A 20,363-nucleotide genomic window follows, 5' to 3' on the forward strand; every position below is an offset into this window, starting at 1 on the left:
TTGTAATGAAAAATAATCGTAGGTAACAATGAATTCGATGATTCTAAACTACACCAGTAATGTTACCAGCAGCATCACAGAAAGTTCCAGGAGGTGGAGCGTTGCCTTGGCCTCCAATTATATGTGGATTACCAGCACCACCATCACCAATGGTCGCGGGTGGTGGAGTACTTCCAGGATCATCTCCACCACCTCCTGGGCTGCTTCCACCTGGACTATTTCCACCCGGACTGTTACCTCCAGGACTACCTCCAGGAGAATGATGTCCACCTCCAGGGCTACCTCCAGGACTGTCTCCGCCAGAGTGATGTCCACCTCCGCCTGGACTACCACCACCACCAGGACTACCCCCGCCACCTCCACCAGGACTGCCTCCTCCACCACCACCTGGACTGCCACTTCCACAGCCATCACATGCGGCACATTGTCCACCTTTCTTTTTTATTTGATCACAAATTGCGCCTTTTAAATCTGACATCGCTGCACACTCTGATTGCGCGTTATATTTCTGAAACAATGCAACAAAACTTGGTATTGGTGATTATATTTGACTTGGGAAGGCTATAAAGGTATCCCGGGTAAGTAAAATGAATGTTGGCGGGAGTTGGTAATAACATCCAACGGCATTTTCACTCTGGAGGAAATAGAAGAGGACTTGTTCTGTTGCTTCCCAGAGTATGCACTGGCACACTGTGTCAGTACAGACTTCAAAATGTCTCAAAGGGTTGCCTACCAAATCACTAGGCAATTTCAGGGTAGGGACACCTTGTGGAGAAAGGGGGCTTCAGTGTGGGATGTGGTAGAGGTCAAGAAGGAAGGCGATCTGAATGGCACCATGACTGAAAATTTCATTTTGTACATGGTCACTAAGGATCGGTATAATGATAAGCCCACGGTACAAAATTTCCTAATGACATTAAAAAACTTGGTCCAAAAATGCACACAGCTTAACCCGTACAACAATGACCATGCTAATTTCAATGTGAATGTCGACCCATTCACATCCGTCACTTTTGGACGCCACATGTCGATGTGAATTTCGACCCTGTGTCGAGCTAATTATCGATGCAATTGTCGACTGATGTTGATCTGCATTCATGTCGACAATTGGCTCAACACAGGGTCGAAATTCACATCGACATGTGGCATCCAAAAGTGACGGATGTGGATAGATCAACATTCACATCGAACTTTATGTCGACCTCCTGCGTCATAACATTATAAAATTTGAGTTTATAAGTTGAAAATTTTTTTCCAAAAATTATTTCCTCTGATGTGGCTATTGCTTGTGCTGAAAACAGCATCGACATAAAGTACACTTCCGAAGAAGTACAGACGAAAAGTCTGTACAATCAAATAGCTGAACAGAAATTCTTTATATGTATCAAAGATGGTGCAATACTTTATCTAAGAGTACTAAACTAATCCATTTTTCATGTCGACATGTTGATGTTAAAGTTGATGTGAAATTCGACATCAACAAATACATCCACAATATCAACATCATATCATCTACAACTCCAAACTGTGGAAAGGTGCATAATTTCATCAATACCCTAAAAAATTTGTTTTCCTCATTGAACAAGATCATATCTTTGAATGTTTACTAAACTTTTAAACACTAAAACAGAAATTTTAATTTTGAAAAATTGGTCCACATAGTTGTAGACGTAAAGTTCGAGCATCGAATTTTACATCTACATGTCGAGATGGCATGTCGAGGTATCAGAAATAATGAGAAAATTTTGAAACTTTTCATTTACCTGGCTTTTGTATGGACAGAATATTCCTACTAAATAATTAATTGATCGCTTTTCCATCATTATGTTGGAAAAAAACGTAGTCGATGTAAATGTCGACATCGACAATTGTTGTGCGGGAACATCAAGAAGTTGGCGATTCCCAAGATAGGCTGCGGATGAAACCAGCTGGATTGGAGCCTGGTAAGACACTCGTTAATCGAGTTCTTCAGGAATACTCCAATCACAGTCTGGGTCTGCAGCCTCCCTGGAAAGCAGAAAGCCCAATGCAGACCAGAACCACAAAGATGACTATAGATTTAAGATGTAAATAGATATTTTTATTATAATTAGATTGTAAGAGGTGGCGATGCCAGACATGTGCGCTGCTGATTTCATGCCGGTGCACCACCGCCGATAATTCAAATTTTGACGGGCTGATGTCTTATTGGCGTGAAACGGCAGGGAGAATGGTCTTTAAAAATGATCTTTGAGAGTTTGAGAGTTTGAGCCCTTGAAACCCTAAATTTTCGTACCAATTTCAAATTTTTAAAAAAATTTTCAATCCTCTCCAGTTGAAGTCCCTTTTATGTTTTTGGATTTTGGGTCAAATAGAGATCAAAGATAAAAGTGAGGCCCTCAAAACCTCTGTTGCCAAATTTTCTTCATTTTACAGACAAAACTATGGGTTTAGTAGGCAAAATATTTCATCAGAATCATCATACACCATGTTCACGCCGCCGTTCTGCCATTAATTTAGAATGGGTGTGAATTTTGGCGCACGCCATTAAAACGCTCCCGCGCTGATAGAAATTGACCTCACATCGCTGCCGTGCAATTTCCTAATGGCACACATGTCTAGGTGATGCTGAAGAAATATAAATAGGCATTTTCCACCTCATATGTATTCAAATGCATGTAGATAGGGTTTCAGTGTAGATACATAGTAGTTTGTTCAGGTATGGCCCTTAAATGTAGGTAATTGTAAATAGCTTTTCAATGCTTGTACCTATACATATATGTATTTTTTCAATATTTTTTCATTTTTTATTTCCCAACAAAAACATAACCCAGAAGAAAAGAAGGAGCCAAATTATCCAGATGTTGAGATTGAAGACAAACCTGGATGAAGATAACTAAAAAGGACTGGGCCTTAGGCAAACGCCTAGGGGTTTGGGTCACGGTGGACAATCCGTCTCACCTCCCCCCATTCCCATCCTGTCCCTTGTATTACTCTTGGGGTGAAGCTGTAGATTATTCTTAGAATAGTTAATACATATCGCACCTTGGGAGTAAGGGTCACATCTCAAAAAAGTGAAATTTTACAGGAGAGTGATTTTCTTTTTTTTAAAATTTGATTCATTATTTTTATCAACTTATAATTAATTGTGAGGAATGAATAGCACCTCATTTTAAAGATCTGGTATCCTACCTTCATTTAGCATAAGAACACTTTGAAAAATGAAATCTTAAAGAGGAAATATTTCAATATTTGGAAAACATTTTGAGTTATAACCTTTCATTAAAGTTGATGTGGAGGCGAAAGGAAGCGCCCAAAAAAAATTTCTTGTTAGCAAAGTTGTAGAGAATTAAATTTCCAGTCGACATAATGTCGTTAGTTTTTTTCTAGAGTGCTTAGTTTTTGAGTTTTTCTCAAAAAACTAAAATTTCATGATATGTGCAAATTCATTTTTCTGAAAAGTGATCAATTTAAAAAATTTTTTCCATTTGGTACAAACCAATAAAAAATGCACACCTTGTGACTATTTATAACTGACAAACATTCAAAACAATCAAAACTGTTTGTTAACACTTTGTATGTACAAAATTTGCTCAAAAATGGTGGAGTTTTTTGAGATGTTACCTTATAACTCCAAACAACTTGCAATGTTGTTGAGATTTTGAGTTAGGTCATTTGCGTTTTTTCAAGATCCACATAATGTACCCAACTCAAAGTGTAATTTTTGGTTGAGGGGGGTCATACAAACCCCAAAAATGGAAAAACATCAAAATCAATTTTTTTTGAGATGTGACCTTATTACTTCCAAGGTGCAATATTACTCTAGTAACCTTAAGATTAAGATTGTTTTTCTTTTATAATGAAATTAAACCCTCGGCACCTAGTGTGTCAGAGGTGTTAACCAAAAAAAAAAAAAAAAAAAATGAAACCTACCATATCAAATAAGACACCTGGTATGTTGGGTTCATGCAAAGCATTCAATTGTTTGAATCGGTTGTCACACCATGTCCCTGCCTCATTGCATGGTTTACAGCCTTTCAGCTTATTCCAGTCCAATCCGGAATCCTGAGCACACTGGCACAATGGAAAACGATGTGTTTTTAGTAGTTATACTTTGAAAATAAAACCCCTATATATATACATGGGTACCTATTTTTAAAAATAATCACCTTCTGGGCACTGCTCATTTGATCACCACTAGCCATCATGCAAAGGAAAAATTTACCCAAACTCTCTTCATCATTTTCGTAATAATGAGCAGCGCAGGCATGGAGGGCGTCTATTTTACATTCTTCGACGCCATCTTGGCATTGAAGCACATCTTGAACAATCTAGTTTCATTGTTTTTCCATAAGATTGATTAGTTTTGAATTTCTTTCCTTAATTATAACTAAGTTGAAAATTTATTAGTAAGAGGATGTTTATATTTACATGAGATGTGGAACAAGGAATGAAATGCCATTTGACACATTTTGACATTTCGGCGTAAATTGGCTTCAGTTTGCTATTGAAGAAATCTTTTGAATTACAGTCGAGACTGTCAAAAGAAATGACTACCTCGACACTCTGAAAGGGAAAACAAAATTAGACAAGTAGATATTTGTATTAGTCACTCGTAGTGTGATTTAGAAAAAAAAATGTACTTACTCCGCTGCCTCCACCTCCACCCCCTTTACCACCTCCTTTACCACCTCCTTTACCTCCTTTATCGTCGCCTCCTTTATCGTCTCCCTTATCACCCCCTTTGTCACCACCCTTATTGTCTCCACCTCCTCCTTGCCCTCCACCATGATCTTGTCCACAATCAGGATCTGGTCTGCAGTTCACACAATCGAGCACAAGAGCACCAAGGATCCATATAGCAAAAAATTTTGGAATCATAATGCACAAAAATCTCAAATAAAACACCACTGGTAACGATTACTCCTCAACTGAAGAGCCCCTCAATGTTGGCTATATTTATATGTGTGAAGCTATCCAATGGCAAATCGGTTGTTTTAGAAATAGAAACATAATTTTGTAATTTACGAGTTCGTTGAATAAATACAAAAAGTCATTTGAATGGAACACCAAATGCAGATTTTCAAAAAATATAAATCCTTTGAGCGATTTACGATTCGAAAGCAGAAAAAGTAAACGGTGAAAAACAGTTGAAATAATAAAGATTAAAATGATAATTTTGCACGATCTCGCGGTTGCCACATTTTCCATCTTTTACGTCAGAGGAGTTTTTTTTTTATCTGTTTTACACAGGCTACAAAAATACTTGGATTATTTGCGCTCATTCATAATAGGTAAGTCGCTGCACACTCGAAATAGTGTGTTAAAAAATAGAATTATGTACATAGACAGGTACGTGAAGCTGTAGGTAGGTACGAATACACACATTTTTCATCGCATAATAGAACCACGAGTGTGCTTAATACCCAGGTAGATTATGTATTTTTGAAATACTAGACGTCATTATTTTCTAAAAATACGTTTATTCTTTGGAAAGAAAATCACAGAAAAGAGCTTCCTCAAAGTCAAACTGATACGAAAGTAGGCCATGAAAACTAAAAAATTGGAAAATTCAAGCAAAGAGATCGCGCTTAATGAGCCCCGATTGGTATTGGTTAAATAAATCACTGAATACGAATCTGATAACAATACGTCAATTTTTGACAAGGGAACCTCTTGAGGTGTCACACTCCGATTTGAACGGGACCGCGATTTTTGGAAAGAGCATAATCTAAAACCCTCAAAACCAAATTTTCAGCTGCCCAAGTTCATTTTTCGATTTTTGGCGAATTTTTGAAAATTCAAAATCGACTGTTTTCGGCGATTTATGCTTTTTTTTAAAAGTACGTAATTGATTAGTAAAAATGGTCAAAATAAGTCCCAAAACTAATATTAATTACTCATATCCAAATTTCATCATTTCCAGCCATTCTGGAGCCTCCAGCGCAATTTTTCAATTTCTCCAGAATTTTGAATTTGCTTCAGAAGGCGTGAATACGAAGATGGGCAGCTAAAAATCGAGTTGTGTATTATACTCAAACTGTTTAACGAATTTATCCACATTTGAGCCGATTTTGGGAGTGACCCCTCAAAAATGTTTTTTTGACCAGCTTTTTTCAAAATTAAAAAAATCAAAAAATAACTGTTTAGGAGGAAATTTTTGAAATTTACGCAAATCGCTGTATTTTGTCCGTAACTAACCCCCCAAATTCAAATTTTACCATTTCTGGCCATTCTGAAGCCTTCAGCGCGATTTTCAATTTCTCCAGAATTTTGAATTTGCTCCAGAAGGCGTGAATATGAATTTGGGCAGCTAAAAATCGAGTTGTATATTACACTCGACCTGTTTAACGAGTTTATCCACATTTGAAACGATTTTGAGAGTGACACCTCAAGAATGGTTTTTTGAGGAGTCACTCTCGCTCCGAAACGGCTGGAAAAGGTTGAATTTGCGCTCCCAGGGTTAGTTCTTGAAGAAATAGGTACAGCGATTCGCAGAAATTCCAAAAATTTCCTCAAAAACGGTTATCTTTTGATTTTTTGAATTTTTAAAAAAGCTGGTCAAAAAACCACTCTTGAGGTGTCACTCCCAAAATTGGCTTAAATGCAGATAAACTCGTTAAACAGGTCGAGTGTAATATACAACTCGATTTTTAGCTGCCCAACTGCATATTCACGCCTTCTGGAGCAAATTCAAAATTCTGGAGAAATTGAAAAATTGCGCTGGAGGCTCCAGAACGGCTGGAAATGGTAAAATTTGGATTTGGATAGTTGATATTAGTTTTGGGACTTATTTTGACCATTTTTACTGATTGTGAAATTTGGAATGGGGGGGGGGGGGGGTTAGTTTTGGACAAAATACATCGATTCGCGTGAATTTCAAAAATTCCACACAAACGGGAAAATTTTGATTTTTTGGATTTTTTCATTTATTTTTTTTATTTTATTTAAAATTATCCTCGCTTCCTTTACACGATTTTTTTGAAATTCAAAAAATGCAAAGGAGTTAGTTCATGCGTTTTTTGGGCAAAAAAACTTTTTGTCTCTGATCGAGCTGAAAAATGAGCGGGGGGGGGGTGGGACGGAAAATTAATTTCTGGGCTCCGATTTTCACTCGAGTGCACCATTCCCTTGGAAACAGGCTATTTTTGATCTAAAAATTGAGCAAAAAAAAGTTGAAGAATTTTAAATTTTTCATGACCGATTCTGACTAACTCGAGGTCGCTGATTTCGAATATAACATCAAAATTGATGCAGGCTTCTTTCATTCTGAGATAAGTGCAGGTTTCACATGAAGAAAAAGCGAGCGCGCAAATCAGACAGCAGATTCGGACTTGGTGACCTCAAATTAGTCAAAAACGACCCTTTACTCGATTTTTTTGAAATTCAAAAAAATTCCAAAAAATGCAAAGGGAGTTTATGCACTTTTTGGCCAAAAAACTTTTGGTCGCCAATCGAGCTGAAAATATGGTTTGGTTTTTTCTTTAGGACGTCGAATTTAATTCCGGTGCCAGATTGTCACCTCGACGCTTCCTTCTGCTGAAAATTGGCCATTTTTTTGACTCAAAATGAGCCGGAAAAAAGTTGCCAAGTTTTGCATTTGGAATGACGTTTTCTGACTAATTTGAGCACGCTGAATCCAAAAACGACGTTTATTTTGCGATCGGATTCGTATTCAGCAAAATATTCGCAATTTCTCACTGAAGAAAACGCTTACGACAAAAATGGACACCAGATTCGGACTTGGCTGGCTCGAATTAGTCGAAAACGACCCTTTACTCGATTTTTTTGAGAATCAAAAAAATGCCAAGTAGTTCATGCATTTTTTTGGTCAAAAAACTTTTTGTATCAGATTGAACTGAAAATTGGGTGGGGGAGTGTTTTGAGACGGCGAACCGTTGTCAGATTTTCACCTGAGTGCATCATTCCCTTGGAAACTGCCTTAAGTTGTGGGATTTTGAATTTTTATGACGAATTTTGACCAACTTGAGGTCGCTGGTTTCGAATATAGGTAACGTCAAAATCTCGGAGATATTGTGGCAGGAGATTTAACCAACAGGTATTTTTTAGCATAATTATTCAGAAATTCAGATCATAGAAATCAATAAAATAGCCTATCAATGCAGGAAACATTTCGCATAGAATCTCAAAATATATTTGCAGGATAAAGTTATCAACACATGGTAACAATAAAATTGGAAAAAAAGAAATTATCATAATTCGAATTAAACTATGTTGTGTGAAAGATATGCGGCGGACCACCTCCAGGAGTACCAATTGGGTATGGAGGTGGACCTGGTACACCTCCACCTGAAGGACCAGGATCATCTCCACCACCTGGACTGCCGCCACCTGGACTTCCTCCACCTGGACTTCCACCACCTGGACTTCCACCACTGCCAGGACTTCCTCCACTTGGACAGTCACCTCCTTTATGTTTTCCTCCTGGACTACTGCCGCCTCCAGGACTGCTTCCACCACCAGGACTACCACCGCCTCCTCCACCTGGACTGCCACCGCCACCTCCACCAGGACTGCCACCTCCACCACCTGGACTTCCACCTCCACAACCACTACATGCGGCGCACTGTCCACCTTTCTTTTTTATTTGATCACAAATTGCACCTTTTAAATCTGACATTGCTGCAGCCTCCGATTCCTGATTATATTTCTGTAAAAATGTAACAAAATGAAATCAAACTGCTGCATCAATGATGATATTTTGACGTAGGTAGTAGGAAGAAATCCCAGGTTCATGGAACCTACCATATCGAATAAGACACCTGGTATTTTGGGTTCATGCAGTGCATTCAATTGCTTGAATCGATTGTCACACCATGTTCCTGCCTCATTGCATGGTTTACAGCCTTTGAGCTTATTCCAGTCCAATCCAGAACTCGTAGCACACTGACACAATTAAAAAATGGAAGTTTTTACCAAATATAAATCTAAGGAACTGCAGCATTAAAAAAATAAAATCCTTGAAAAAATAACCACCTTCTGAGCACTGCTTATTTGATCACTACTAGCCATCATGCAAAGGAAAAATTTACCCAAACTCTCTTCGTCATTTTCGTAATAATGAGCAGCGCAGGCATGGAGGGCATCTATTTTACATTCTTCGACGCCATCTTTGCATTGAAGCACATCTTCGACAATCTATAGTTTCACCGTTTTTTTCCATTAGTTCGATCAATTTTAAACTTTTTTCCTTAATAATTACCTAAGTTGAAGATTATTTGTGAGAAGGTGTTTATATTTACATGAGATGTGGAACAAGGAATAAAATGCCATTTGACACATTTTGACATTTCGTTGTAAATTGGCTTCAGTTTGCTGTTGAAGAAATCTTTAGAATTGCAGTCGAGACTGTCGAAAGAAATGACCACCTCAACACTCTGAAAGGGCAAAAAAAATATAGAATAGAGATACATTGATATTAATCAGGAGGTACAATTTTTTTTAAAAAGTTTTACTTACTCCTCCGCCGCCTCCTCCACTGCCTCTACCGCCGCTGCCACCTTTATCATCTCCACCCCCTTTACTACCACCTTTATCGCCACCTTTGTCACCACCTTTATCACCTCCCTTATCACCACCTCCTCCTTTATCACCACCATGATCACTTCCACAGTCTGGATCAGGCTTGCATTGCACACATTCAAACACAAGAACAGCGACGACCCACAACGCAAAAAACTTTGGACTCATAATGCACAAAAATAATAATAACTACTACACGTATTGATCACCACTCATGCGAATTGATCACTTGATGTGTGAAAACGAGAGACTCAACTGAAAGGCACCTCAAATTTGGTTGTATTTATATGCATACCTAGCTGATGTGAGAATCATTGTGGGAAAAAATTTCCGTGATTTACGATCAAATAAAATAAATACAGAAGTCATTAAAGTCGAATACACGAACGCAAACTTTCAAAAAATAGAAACTTTTCGATCGAGTTCTGATTTAAATGTAGGTATAGAAAGGCTGCAATTGAGAAAATGATAAAAAAATCATTTTCATGATTTACAATTGAGTAAAGTAAATATGAAAGTCATTCAAGTCAAATATACCGAGTCGAATATAAAGTATCTATTAAAAAATGTGTAGTATTTTTTTTCATCTATTGCGTCAGTGAATTTTTTTCATCTGGTATTATTTTAAAACAACTAAAACGAAATTCTTCTACCTACATCTACCTTGCACCAGTATCTATTCGTTGTTAATGTTCCACAAGTAACATGGTGCGTTAAAAGGGGGGGGGGGGTAAAATCATAAAATTGGTTTAAAAACCAAATGGGTATCCTCGTATACGTTTTTTGAGGCGCTGTATCCGAATTCGATATCAGTTTTTGTTCATGGTAATCGGGTGTCCCATGGCATTATAATTTTTTTTTTGAATTTTGGATGAAAAAGGGGCGAGGGAGGAGGTGGAACGAATAGAGAAGACTAGATCGAAAAACTAAGTCCATATCCGCATTCAGCGTCCCCAAAAACATAACAAACGATACGTCACATGGTATCATTTTTTTCAATTTTGGATCGGTGGGACCAGGGGGAGGAGTGGGCAGGTTAGAGAAGGCCAGATCGAAAAACCAAGTAGATATTCGGACTCAGCATCCCCAAAAACGTAACAAACTACATATATGCCACATGGTATTTTATTTCAATTTTTGATCATAAACGGTGGTAGTCGGGGAGCCCACTTGAGGATAAATTGCACCCCCCCCCCCAGCGTCGATCCTCCGGGACAACTTTTTTCTGAAAGGGGGAGTCCTAAGGAACATTTCTAGCCCTTGTACTCAAAAAAAAAGTGGCCCTACTTACAAAATGGCGGCCATTTTGATTGACAGGTCAGCCGAAATCGCAGATTTTGCGTTCCAATATAGGACTTGCTCAACATTTTTCAAACTGTACAAAGGTAGATCGGAAGATCAAGCAAAAGTTTATCACCTGTCAAAATTTCAAGTGCCAAAGTGCGTTTTTCGATTTTTGGTGAATTTTTGAAAATCAAATTTATTAGGCCAAAAATGTGGGAAAAAATCAAAATTTTACCAAATTGACCAAGAAAGCTGAAATTTTGGATATACCCTATTTTCGACATGCCAAATCGATTGGAAACTGTTTCAAACCGTTTTGAGCAGTTCTGGAGTCTCCAGTAGATTTTTGAAACTCGAAATTCCCACAAAATTTCACCAAAATGGAGTTGGAAAGCTGAAATTTATTCTGCAAACTAATTTCAATACGCTACGAAGTCAACTGCAGGGGAGTTTCAAGTCCTTTTGGAGCCTCCAGCGATTTTTTGAAAATTACTGGAGCCTTCAGTAGATTTTTGAAACTTTAAATGTTCACAAAATGTCATCAATTAATGGAGATGGAAAGCTTGAAATTTACTCTACGCTCCAATTTTAACACCCTCTGAAGACGACTTCATGTAGGTTCAAATCATTTTGGAGCCTCCAGCACCTTTTTGAAAATTACTGGAGCGTCCAGTAGATTTTGGAAACTTGAAATTCCCGCAACATTTTACCAAATGAAGTTGGCAAGCTAAAATTTACTTCGCAAACTAATTTCAATACGATATGAAGTCGACTACATGGTGGTTTCAAATGGTTTTAAATGGTTTTGAAGCTTCCAGCTACTTCTTGGAAATTTCAATTTTCCAAAAAACACCATAAGACCTCTCAAAAAGTGACTGGAAGCTCCAAAACGACTTGAAATTCACCAGCAGACGAGTTCGTAGCGTATTAAAATTAGTTTGCAGAATGAATTTTGACTTTCTAGTTTCTACCTGCGTTTGATGAAATTTTTAGGAAATTTAAAGTTTCAAAAATCTACTGGAGGCTCCAGTAATTTTCAATTAGTTTGCAGAATAAATTTCAGCTTTCCAACTCCATTTTGGTGAAATTTTGTGGAAATTACGAGTTTTAAAAATCTACTGGAGACTCCAGAACTGCTCAAAACGGTTTGAAACAGTTTCCAATCGATTTGGCATGTCGAAAATAGGGTATATCCAAAATTTCAGCTTTCTTGGTCAATTTGGTAAAATTTTGATTTTTTCCCACATTTTTGGCCTAATAAATTTGATTTTCAAAAATTCACCAAAAATCGAAAAACGCACTTTGGCACTTGAAATTTTGACAGGTGATAAACTTTTACTTGATCTTCCGATCTACCTTTGTACAGTTTGAAAAATGTTGAGCAAGTCCTATGTTGGAACGCAAAATCTGCGATTTCGGCTGACCTGTCAATCAAAATGGCCGCCATTTTGTAAGTAGGGCCACTTTTTTTTTTGAGTACAAGGGCTAGAAATGTTCCTTAGGACTCCCCCTTTCAGAAAAAAGTTGTCCCGGAGGATCGACGCGGGGGGGGGGTGCAATTTATCCTCAAGTGGGCTCCCCGACTATGGAGGGAGGAGGTGGAAAGGGTAGAGAAGCCCAAATCAAAAAACCAAGTCGATATTCGGACTCAGCATCCCCAAAAACATAACAAACGATATGTCACATGATATTATTTTTTTTTCAATTTTGATCATAAACGGTGGAGGGAGGAGGTGGAAAGGGTAGAGAAGGCCAGATGAAAAACCAAGTCGATATTCGGACTCTGCGTCCCCAAAAACATAACAAACGATACGTCACATGGTATTATAGTTTTTTTTCGATTTTGGATCATAAAGGGGTGGGGGGTGGCGGTTCACTATCTTAGAGGTATGATGTTTCAAATCGGACATGAGATTTGCATTCAGCACCAAAAAAAAAACAATTGGTACCACTCAAAAGTTGGATTACTGTAGAAAAAGTTTCCTACCCCCTCCATTTCATCCTGATTCCACCACTGGGGGGAAGTTGCAAACTTATGTCTCATTGGTTGAAACAAATTTTGAGAAGGTATCAAATTTAGCATCTTTCAAAACCAAAATCATTACACCCCAGCCGGAATTCACCCTAAAAAATTTGAAATTAGAAAATTCAGGTATGTACTTGAAAAATCACTAATTTTGTTGTAATCTCTAGGGGGGGGGGGGAAACGATTTTTGGACACTTATTATGGGAAAAATCAAGTATACAAGATGTGATTTGGAAATAGCATGAAATTTTGCGTCTTTCGAGCCCAAAACAATTTTCCTGAAAAATTTTTAGATAGAAAAAAAAATTGCTAAATAATATAATCTTTTTTTTTGCAATATTTCAACATTTTTGGGTGCTGAAACCAAAAATTGCAAACCAACTAAAGCTCAGTTGCAAAAAATTTTCGATTCTTTCAAAAGCCTATACTTGGAGTCACATTTTCTTGCATTTGAAATTTTTTCAACTTACACCCCAATTTTTGAAAGCCAAGTTTACCATTTTTTTGAAAATTTCTAAATTACAAATTTTTTCTCCAACTTCAACAGCTTATAATTACATTATAAATATTTGTAAATTCAAAATTAAGTACATTAATAGAATCCACATCCCTTCAGCTTTCATTTCCATGTTTCAGAATTTTCCTACCTACTATTTAACACATGCAAAATTGAAATGTACAACACCGCGCACTTATCAACATTACCTTCACCATTTTTCACATTCCCACAACATTGAAGTTCCCTTATCTGTAATTCCAGGAAAAGTGGATGAGGCGAGTTTTTAATGATTGTACAATGTACATGTTACTCTGAAGTATTTTTAAGTAGAAAAAAGTGATTTCAGGAGTTTCGGTCAATTCCTCCTAAATTTTGCTCAGGTCCCAACTCCCACTGTGTGACTGTCTAATATTTTTTCATTTTTTTATATTTTAATATTGGGGAAATATTTTTTGCACGACGAAAAAGGGCGTCATCACGACGAGCATTTTTTCGTTCATAAAAGATGAATGAACGACGAAAAATGATGAAGTTCCACGCCAGATGACGCCCGACAATAAAGTATTTATGAACGACTACGATTTAATAATGAGATAAGCAGTATTCACGACAAAATAATTTCATACACGACAGAATATTATCAGTTCAATTACAATTATATTTTGTACAAATTTTGACAAATAATCAACTGAGAGTTTCTTTCAAAAAAAATTTGAGTGAAATTGTAACTCAGTAGAAGAGAACTAAATTGGCCAAAACGAAGCGAGGGCTAAAGATTTTGGGAAAAAATGAGAATTTTGAGGATAGATCGGCGATTTTGTCGGCAAATGAACGATAATTAAATACAGGGTACCCAGAAATATCGGGTACCCCTAAAAAGTTTTCTGCCAAATACTTCGCGGTTGGTCATAGTGAATGATAATAATGATAGCACATGATTGGTTGTTGGACTGGAGAGATAACATTCCACCAATCATATGCATCTATTTCACGTTGCCAACCTATATTTTTAATGAAAAACTTTCTTAGGGGTACCCGATATTTCTGGGCATCCTGTACATGATTGCAAAAAATTTGAATTTTTGAAAACGGAAACTAAAATATTGTTTAAATTTTTGTAACTTTCTTGAATTTCTCACAAGTTCCTAAGTTTTTCCTGCTTTTGTGGAACCCAAGGGGGGTAAACTGTCTCCCCTTGGCCCCCTTTTGGTTCGTCCCTGAGATCAAAAGAGGAAGAGGGGTCGCCCATCAAAGTCCACAAAACATTACTTCTATAAACAGCAATTTTTTACGTACCTACTTCGTTTTTTTGGTATCATTTTAATATTTTTTAAACGTTTATTTCTGTCGGTGAAATGCCTGTTTTTGATGGAAAAATTTTGTCGTGCATTGCCTCATATAGGAGTTGAAAGTAATAAAATGTCGTGAATTTTTTAATTCGTCGTTTGATACATTATTTTGTCGTTGGAGTGCCTTTTATGTCGGGGTAAGCTCTTTATTGTCGGGAATTTCCAATTTAGTCGTGGTAATGATTTTTCTGGCGTGAAAGTGCCTATGCTTGTCGTGCTGACGCCCTTTTTTGTCGTGGTATTAAATCACACCCTTTAATATTCCGAGTACCTACCTATTGAGTTGACTTGAGGAAAAAACATATCCACGATTTAAAATTTAAAAATTTGGATAACTGAAAACTAAACCTTGATTCATTTTGATCCTTCAAATAAGTACTCATTTGACCAACAAGAATTTTGGCATAATTCAGAAATTCGGATTATAGAAATCAATAAATTAACCATCCAATTCATCCATTACAGCCATTACAGGAAATAGTTGATGTAAAATCTCAAAATATATATTTGCAAGATAAAATTATCAACACACGGTAACAATAATGAGAAAAAAAAAGAAATTGTAACAACAACAGATTCAAATTAACATACACCAGGTGGGCCTGAATTGCCATAGATATGCGGTGGACCACCTCCAGGGGTACCAATTGGGTAGGGAGGTGGACCTGGTACACCACCCCCACCACCACCACCACCGCCACCGCCGCCACGTACCCATCCGTAGATGGTAATTTTTGTACTTATAACGTGTCGCGTCATTAATTTCCTCGTACAGACATGGTACTATTTTAAATAACGTGATCTTCATTAATTTCTCGCGTAAGATCGTGGTACTTTTTTAGTCACTGGCCAGATTTATCCGGAAATCTGAGCCTTTGTCTCTACAAAAATGGAACTCCGACCCAGACCTGCCGAAGCGACTATTATTGGGGTCGCCAGGGAGAGGCAGGCAATGTGAACATTCAAAACAGAAGTGTACTCAGACCAACCTAGGTAATCGTGTATCCTTTTATTCAGGGTTACATGCGCCCTTAATTTATCTAATTATGTTAATAATATATCTTACGTAACTGTATCAATTGGTAGATGACGATGTGTTAATCATCTATCAATTGATCTATTTTACCTTAGAAGCTGTTTTATTTCGCTGTTATGTGTACCTACTTTAATTTATCCCCCTAAACCAATCTTCCAAGCCTAGCTCGCATGTGTTGTAATCTTGCCACCTAATCTTGGCCGGTTAGGCTGGCGCCATCGAATCTCATGGCAACACAGAATAATTTACATTTTGACCCTTCGTAAATTATTTGGTATAATTTGCTCATCTATGTATATTATATTTCTTGATTAAAATAATTGTACGAGGGACAATCAAAAAGTAAGTTACACATGGCTGTAGATTTTGAAGGGATAGACATTTTTTGACCAAAATTGGAGGAAATGTAGTTCAAACAATCGACCACACCTGACAAAATTTATTTTGCATTTGGGTGCGTTGTTTATATTTTACAGCATTATTAGTGAAGTTCTGATAATAAACAATCGTCCAAAAATGATATTTGAGAAAAAAATGATTTTTTAAGCTTACAAAAGAAAAATTTATCGGAAAATCGATTGAGGACCATTCAAGACATAACGTACTAACATTATTTTGATTTAAGCAGTACCTAAATGAAGTTGATTGCTCAGTGACAATCTGCTGAACATCGACCTCCCACGGAGGCACTCAGCACCAGAAATTTTGCAACCATAACATGAACAATTTACAACGCCAAATCACTTCCTAACTTGAAATAACATTAGTATGATATGTTTTGAGTAATTCTTGATAAATTTTACTCATAATTATTGCAACCACCATTTTTTTTTCCAGCCCATTTTCAGTCAAATACCACTTTTGGACAATTGTTTGTTATCAGCACTTCACTAATAACGCTGTAAAATGCGAACAACCCATGCAAATGCAAAATAAATTTTGTCAGGTCTGGTCAAATGTTTGAACTACATGTCCCCCAAGTTTGGTCAAAAAATATCCATCCGTTCAAAATCTACAGCTGTGTGTAACTTACTTTTTGATTGCCCCTCGTACATAAATGCTCCTTGCGTTATCATTTCGTAATCTAAAAGGTAACAAAAGGATTGTTCTAAGTGAATAGTGTAGTTTGATTGACTATAAAGTCTCTCCATCTTGAGCTAAGCAGGCGTCTAAGAAATATTTCCCTCTTAACGAATATTTCTTAGAATTAGCCTAACACAAAATTATAGGAATTTCTCTCATACTCAGTCAATATCATCCTCCTTCTATATCGCAGTCTCTCTCACCCTCACTATTACAGTTTTTGTTCTACTTAGAAGTGCGAATACCGTTTCTGAAATTTTTCACTTTTTGATCATTTTACACAATTTTTGAATAGGTCCAATAAAATTGTATAGTTTTTGAAAATAATGCAAAGCACCTAGGAAAGTGAAAAAAAAATCAAAAATGGGTTTCTATTTGTAACTTTCAAAGAGATATTAGGTACGTGATCAATTATCGCAAAAAATGAAGAAACTTTTTTTTGATTTTTAATATGTAAGTACCTAGGTACCTACCTGAATTTTGAAATTTGAAACCCCAATAGAAAAATGATGGTTCAAGTCAGGAATCCACTTTTTTTTCGAATCCCTTGCAATTTTCAAAAAAAAAAGTCAAGGACGCCGCTCCCTAGTAAGCATTGGAAGATTTAACTGGATCCTTGAGAAAATTTGGACCTGAAGTAAACTACCCCCTTTGACCCCCCCCCCCCTTCCGAGAAAAAAATTTATGTACAAAAAGAAATATTTCTGTAAGTAGGTCAGTATAACAAAAAAAAATGTAAAAATAATACGTAGGTAGCTAGGTAAGTAAATAAAAATTTCAAAAAAACTCGGACAAAAATAACCTACAAATTTTTTTAGGAAAACACTGTATTATTCGAACTTTCACAATGTTATAAAAATTCCCTTTCAGTTTCATTACCTACATATTTGCGTGATAGAATTTTTCTCGTTATTTTATTTAAAGCCACGCATCGCGACTCATTGCAATTTGTAACAAATCTCTTTCAAAAAATATTCGTATTTGTCGACAACGCCAACGCGCCATTAATGTGATTTTTATAGTTTTATTTTAACAAATGTTTCAGAGCACATGTAGATACTTACATATTTTGGCTTCTGAACGTGAAATTTTCACTTCATGGGTTAGGTACCTATTTCATACCAAACCTTCGACGTTTTTTAATTCACGAACAGAAATGGAAAAAGAGCCTCACAATTTTACTCCACCAGCGCAAACTTCAGCTACACTGGAATTCATTTTTCAATTTTCGGCGAATTTTTAAAATTTCAAAGGCTAATTTATGACAAAAAAAAATCAAAATTTGATCTAATTAATGTGAAAGGCTGAAATTGAACCGATTTAAGATGATTTCTCTGTTTAGATAATCTGCTCAAAACCATTCAGGACAGTTTCCAATCAATTTCTCTGGCAGAAATTAGGTACTTGGGTTATAGTTTGGTAAAATTTGGATTTTTCCCTATTTTTGACCGATAGGTAAATTTTAAAAAAAATAACTTCTGCACTATGCAAACATTTCATCACCAGCCCAAATTTCAAATCGATTGCTGGTGAATTTTTGATAATCAAATTTTCTCCAAAAATGAGGAAAAAATCAAAATTTTACCAAATCAACCTAGAAAGCTGAAATTTGATATTTACCCTATTTTCGACCCGCAAAATCGATAGGAAACGATTTCAAACCATTTTGAGCAATTCTGGAACCTCCAGTAGATTTTTAAAACTTGAAAATTTCTACAAATTTTCATCAATGAAGTTGGAATTACGGAATTCAGCCTGCACTTGAACCTAAACACGTTATTAAGTCGGCTGCTGGTGGATGTAAGTCATTTTAGAGTCTCCAGCAACTTTTTAAAAATTCTTGGAGCCTCCAGTAGATTTTTGAATCATCGAATGGAGTTATAAAACCGACATTGACTCTGCAAACTAATTTCATTAGGCTATGAAGTCAAATTTAGGTAAATTTCACGTCGTTTTGAAGCCTCCAGAAACTTTTTGAAAATTCCTGGAGCCTCCAGTAGATTTTTGAATCATCAAATGGAATTATAAAACCGAAGTTCACTCTGTAAACCAATTTAAATCCGCTATGAAGTCGACTGCAGGTGGATTTCAAGTCGTTTTGAAGCCTCCAGAAACTTTTTGAAAATTCCTGGAGCCTCCAGTAGATTTTTGAAACCTGAAATAACTACAAAATTTCATCAAATTCAGCTGGAAAGTTGAAAAAAAAACTCTGAGAACCAATTTCAATACGCTATGGAGTCGAAAATCGTTTTGAGCAGTTCTGGAGCCTCCAGCAACATTTTTGAAACTTGGAATCCCCCAAAATTTCATCAAATGTAGTTGAAAAGTCCAAATTTATTCAAGAAACCAATTTCAATACACTATGAAGTCTACTGCAGGTGAATTTCAAGTCGTTTTGAGCAGTTCTGGAGCCTCCAGCAAATTTTTGGAACTTGGAATTCCCACAAAATTTTACCAAACGCAGTTAGGAAGCCAAAATTTAACCTGCAAACTAATTTTAATACGCTGTGAAATCTACTGCTTGTGAATTTCAAGTGGTTTTGAGCAGTTCTGGAGCCTCCAGCAGATTTTAGAAACTTGAAATTTCTACAAAATTTCATCAATTGCTGTTTGAAAGCCAAAATTCACTCTGCAAACTATTCTCAATATGCCATGAAGTCGCCTGCAGGTGAACTTCAAGTGGTTTTGAGCAGTTCTGGAGCCTCCAGCAAATTTTTGATACCTGATATTTCTTCAAAATTTTATCAAATGCAATTTATAAAACAAAAATTCACCCTGCACTTCAACCTAAACACATTATCGAGTCGGCAGGTGGTGGCTGTAGGTCATTTAGGAGTCTCCAGCGACTTTTTAAAAATTCTTGGAGGCTCCAGTAGATTTTCGAATCATCGAATGGAGTTATAAAACCGAAATTGACTCTGCAAACTAATTTCATTACGCTATGAAGTCGAATGTAGGTAGAATTCAAGTCGTTTTCGAGCCTCCAGCGACTTTTTGGAAATTACTGGAGCCTCCAGCAGATTTTTCTATGCTCAAAATTTGCATAAAATGTTACCAAAACCAATTTTAATACGCTATCAAATCAATTGTATGCGGGTTCAAGTCATTTTGGGGCCTCCAGCAACTTTTGAAAATTCCTGGAGCCTTCAGTAGATTTTTGAAACTTGAAATTTTCACAAAATGTCATTTAAATGGAATTGAAAAGCCTAAATTCATTCTGTAAAATAAATTCAATGCGATATGAAGTTGACTGCAGGTAAATTTAAAATCATTTTGGAGCCTCCAGTGGTTTCTTGGAAATCGCTGGAGCGTCCAGTAGATTTTTTAAACTTGAAATTTCCATAAAATTTTACCAAACAGAAATTTTTCAAAAATAAACGATGAGGTTGAAAATTTAAAAAAAATTGATTAAAAGATGTCATTTATATACGTGTATTTACCAACCTATCCAATGTAGGTACTGGATACTTAATCATTAAATTGTAAATTTAAAATCCAGTCGTTTGATTTTGAAGAGCAATATCTTTGACCATGAGTATACCGAAAAACTAATGCATTCGTATA

At 36.5% G+C, this 20,363-nt stretch overlaps 2 protein-coding genes across 2 annotated transcripts; both read right to left on the reverse strand.

Annotated features, from left to right (window-relative positions):
• Window positions 1–43: 43 nt before the first annotated feature.
• On the reverse strand, window positions 44–4,860 carry LOC135837169 (H/ACA ribonucleoprotein complex subunit 1-like). Its single transcript, XM_065352362.1, has 5 exons — window positions 4,627–4,860; window positions 4,411–4,545; window positions 4,149–4,310; window positions 3,913–4,053; window positions 44–508 (listed from the first exon to the last, which is right to left on the reverse strand). The coding sequence occupies exons 1-5, from the start codon at window positions 4,858–4,860 to the stop codon at window positions 44–46; spliced, it is 1,137 nt and encodes a 378-aa protein (XP_065208434.1).
• A 3,349-nt stretch (window positions 4,861–8,209) lies between these two features.
• Window positions 8,210–9,763, reverse strand: LOC135837178 (RNA-binding protein cabeza-like). Its single transcript, XM_065352371.1, has 5 exons — window positions 9,460–9,763; window positions 9,243–9,377; window positions 8,977–9,138; window positions 8,746–8,886; window positions 8,210–8,650 (listed from the first exon to the last, which is right to left on the reverse strand). The coding sequence occupies exons 1-5, from the start codon at window positions 9,688–9,690 to the stop codon at window positions 8,210–8,212; spliced, it is 1,110 nt and encodes a 369-aa protein (XP_065208443.1). The 5' UTR covers window positions 9,691–9,763.
• Between the last annotated feature and the right edge of the window lie 10,600 nt (window positions 9,764–20,363).

This window comes from Planococcus citri, chromosome 1 (assembly GCF_950023065.1).
Source record: "Planococcus citri chromosome 1, ihPlaCitr1.1, whole genome shotgun sequence".
In the NCBI taxonomy this organism is placed as follows: Eukaryota; Metazoa; Arthropoda; class Insecta; order Hemiptera; family Pseudococcidae; genus Planococcus; species Planococcus citri.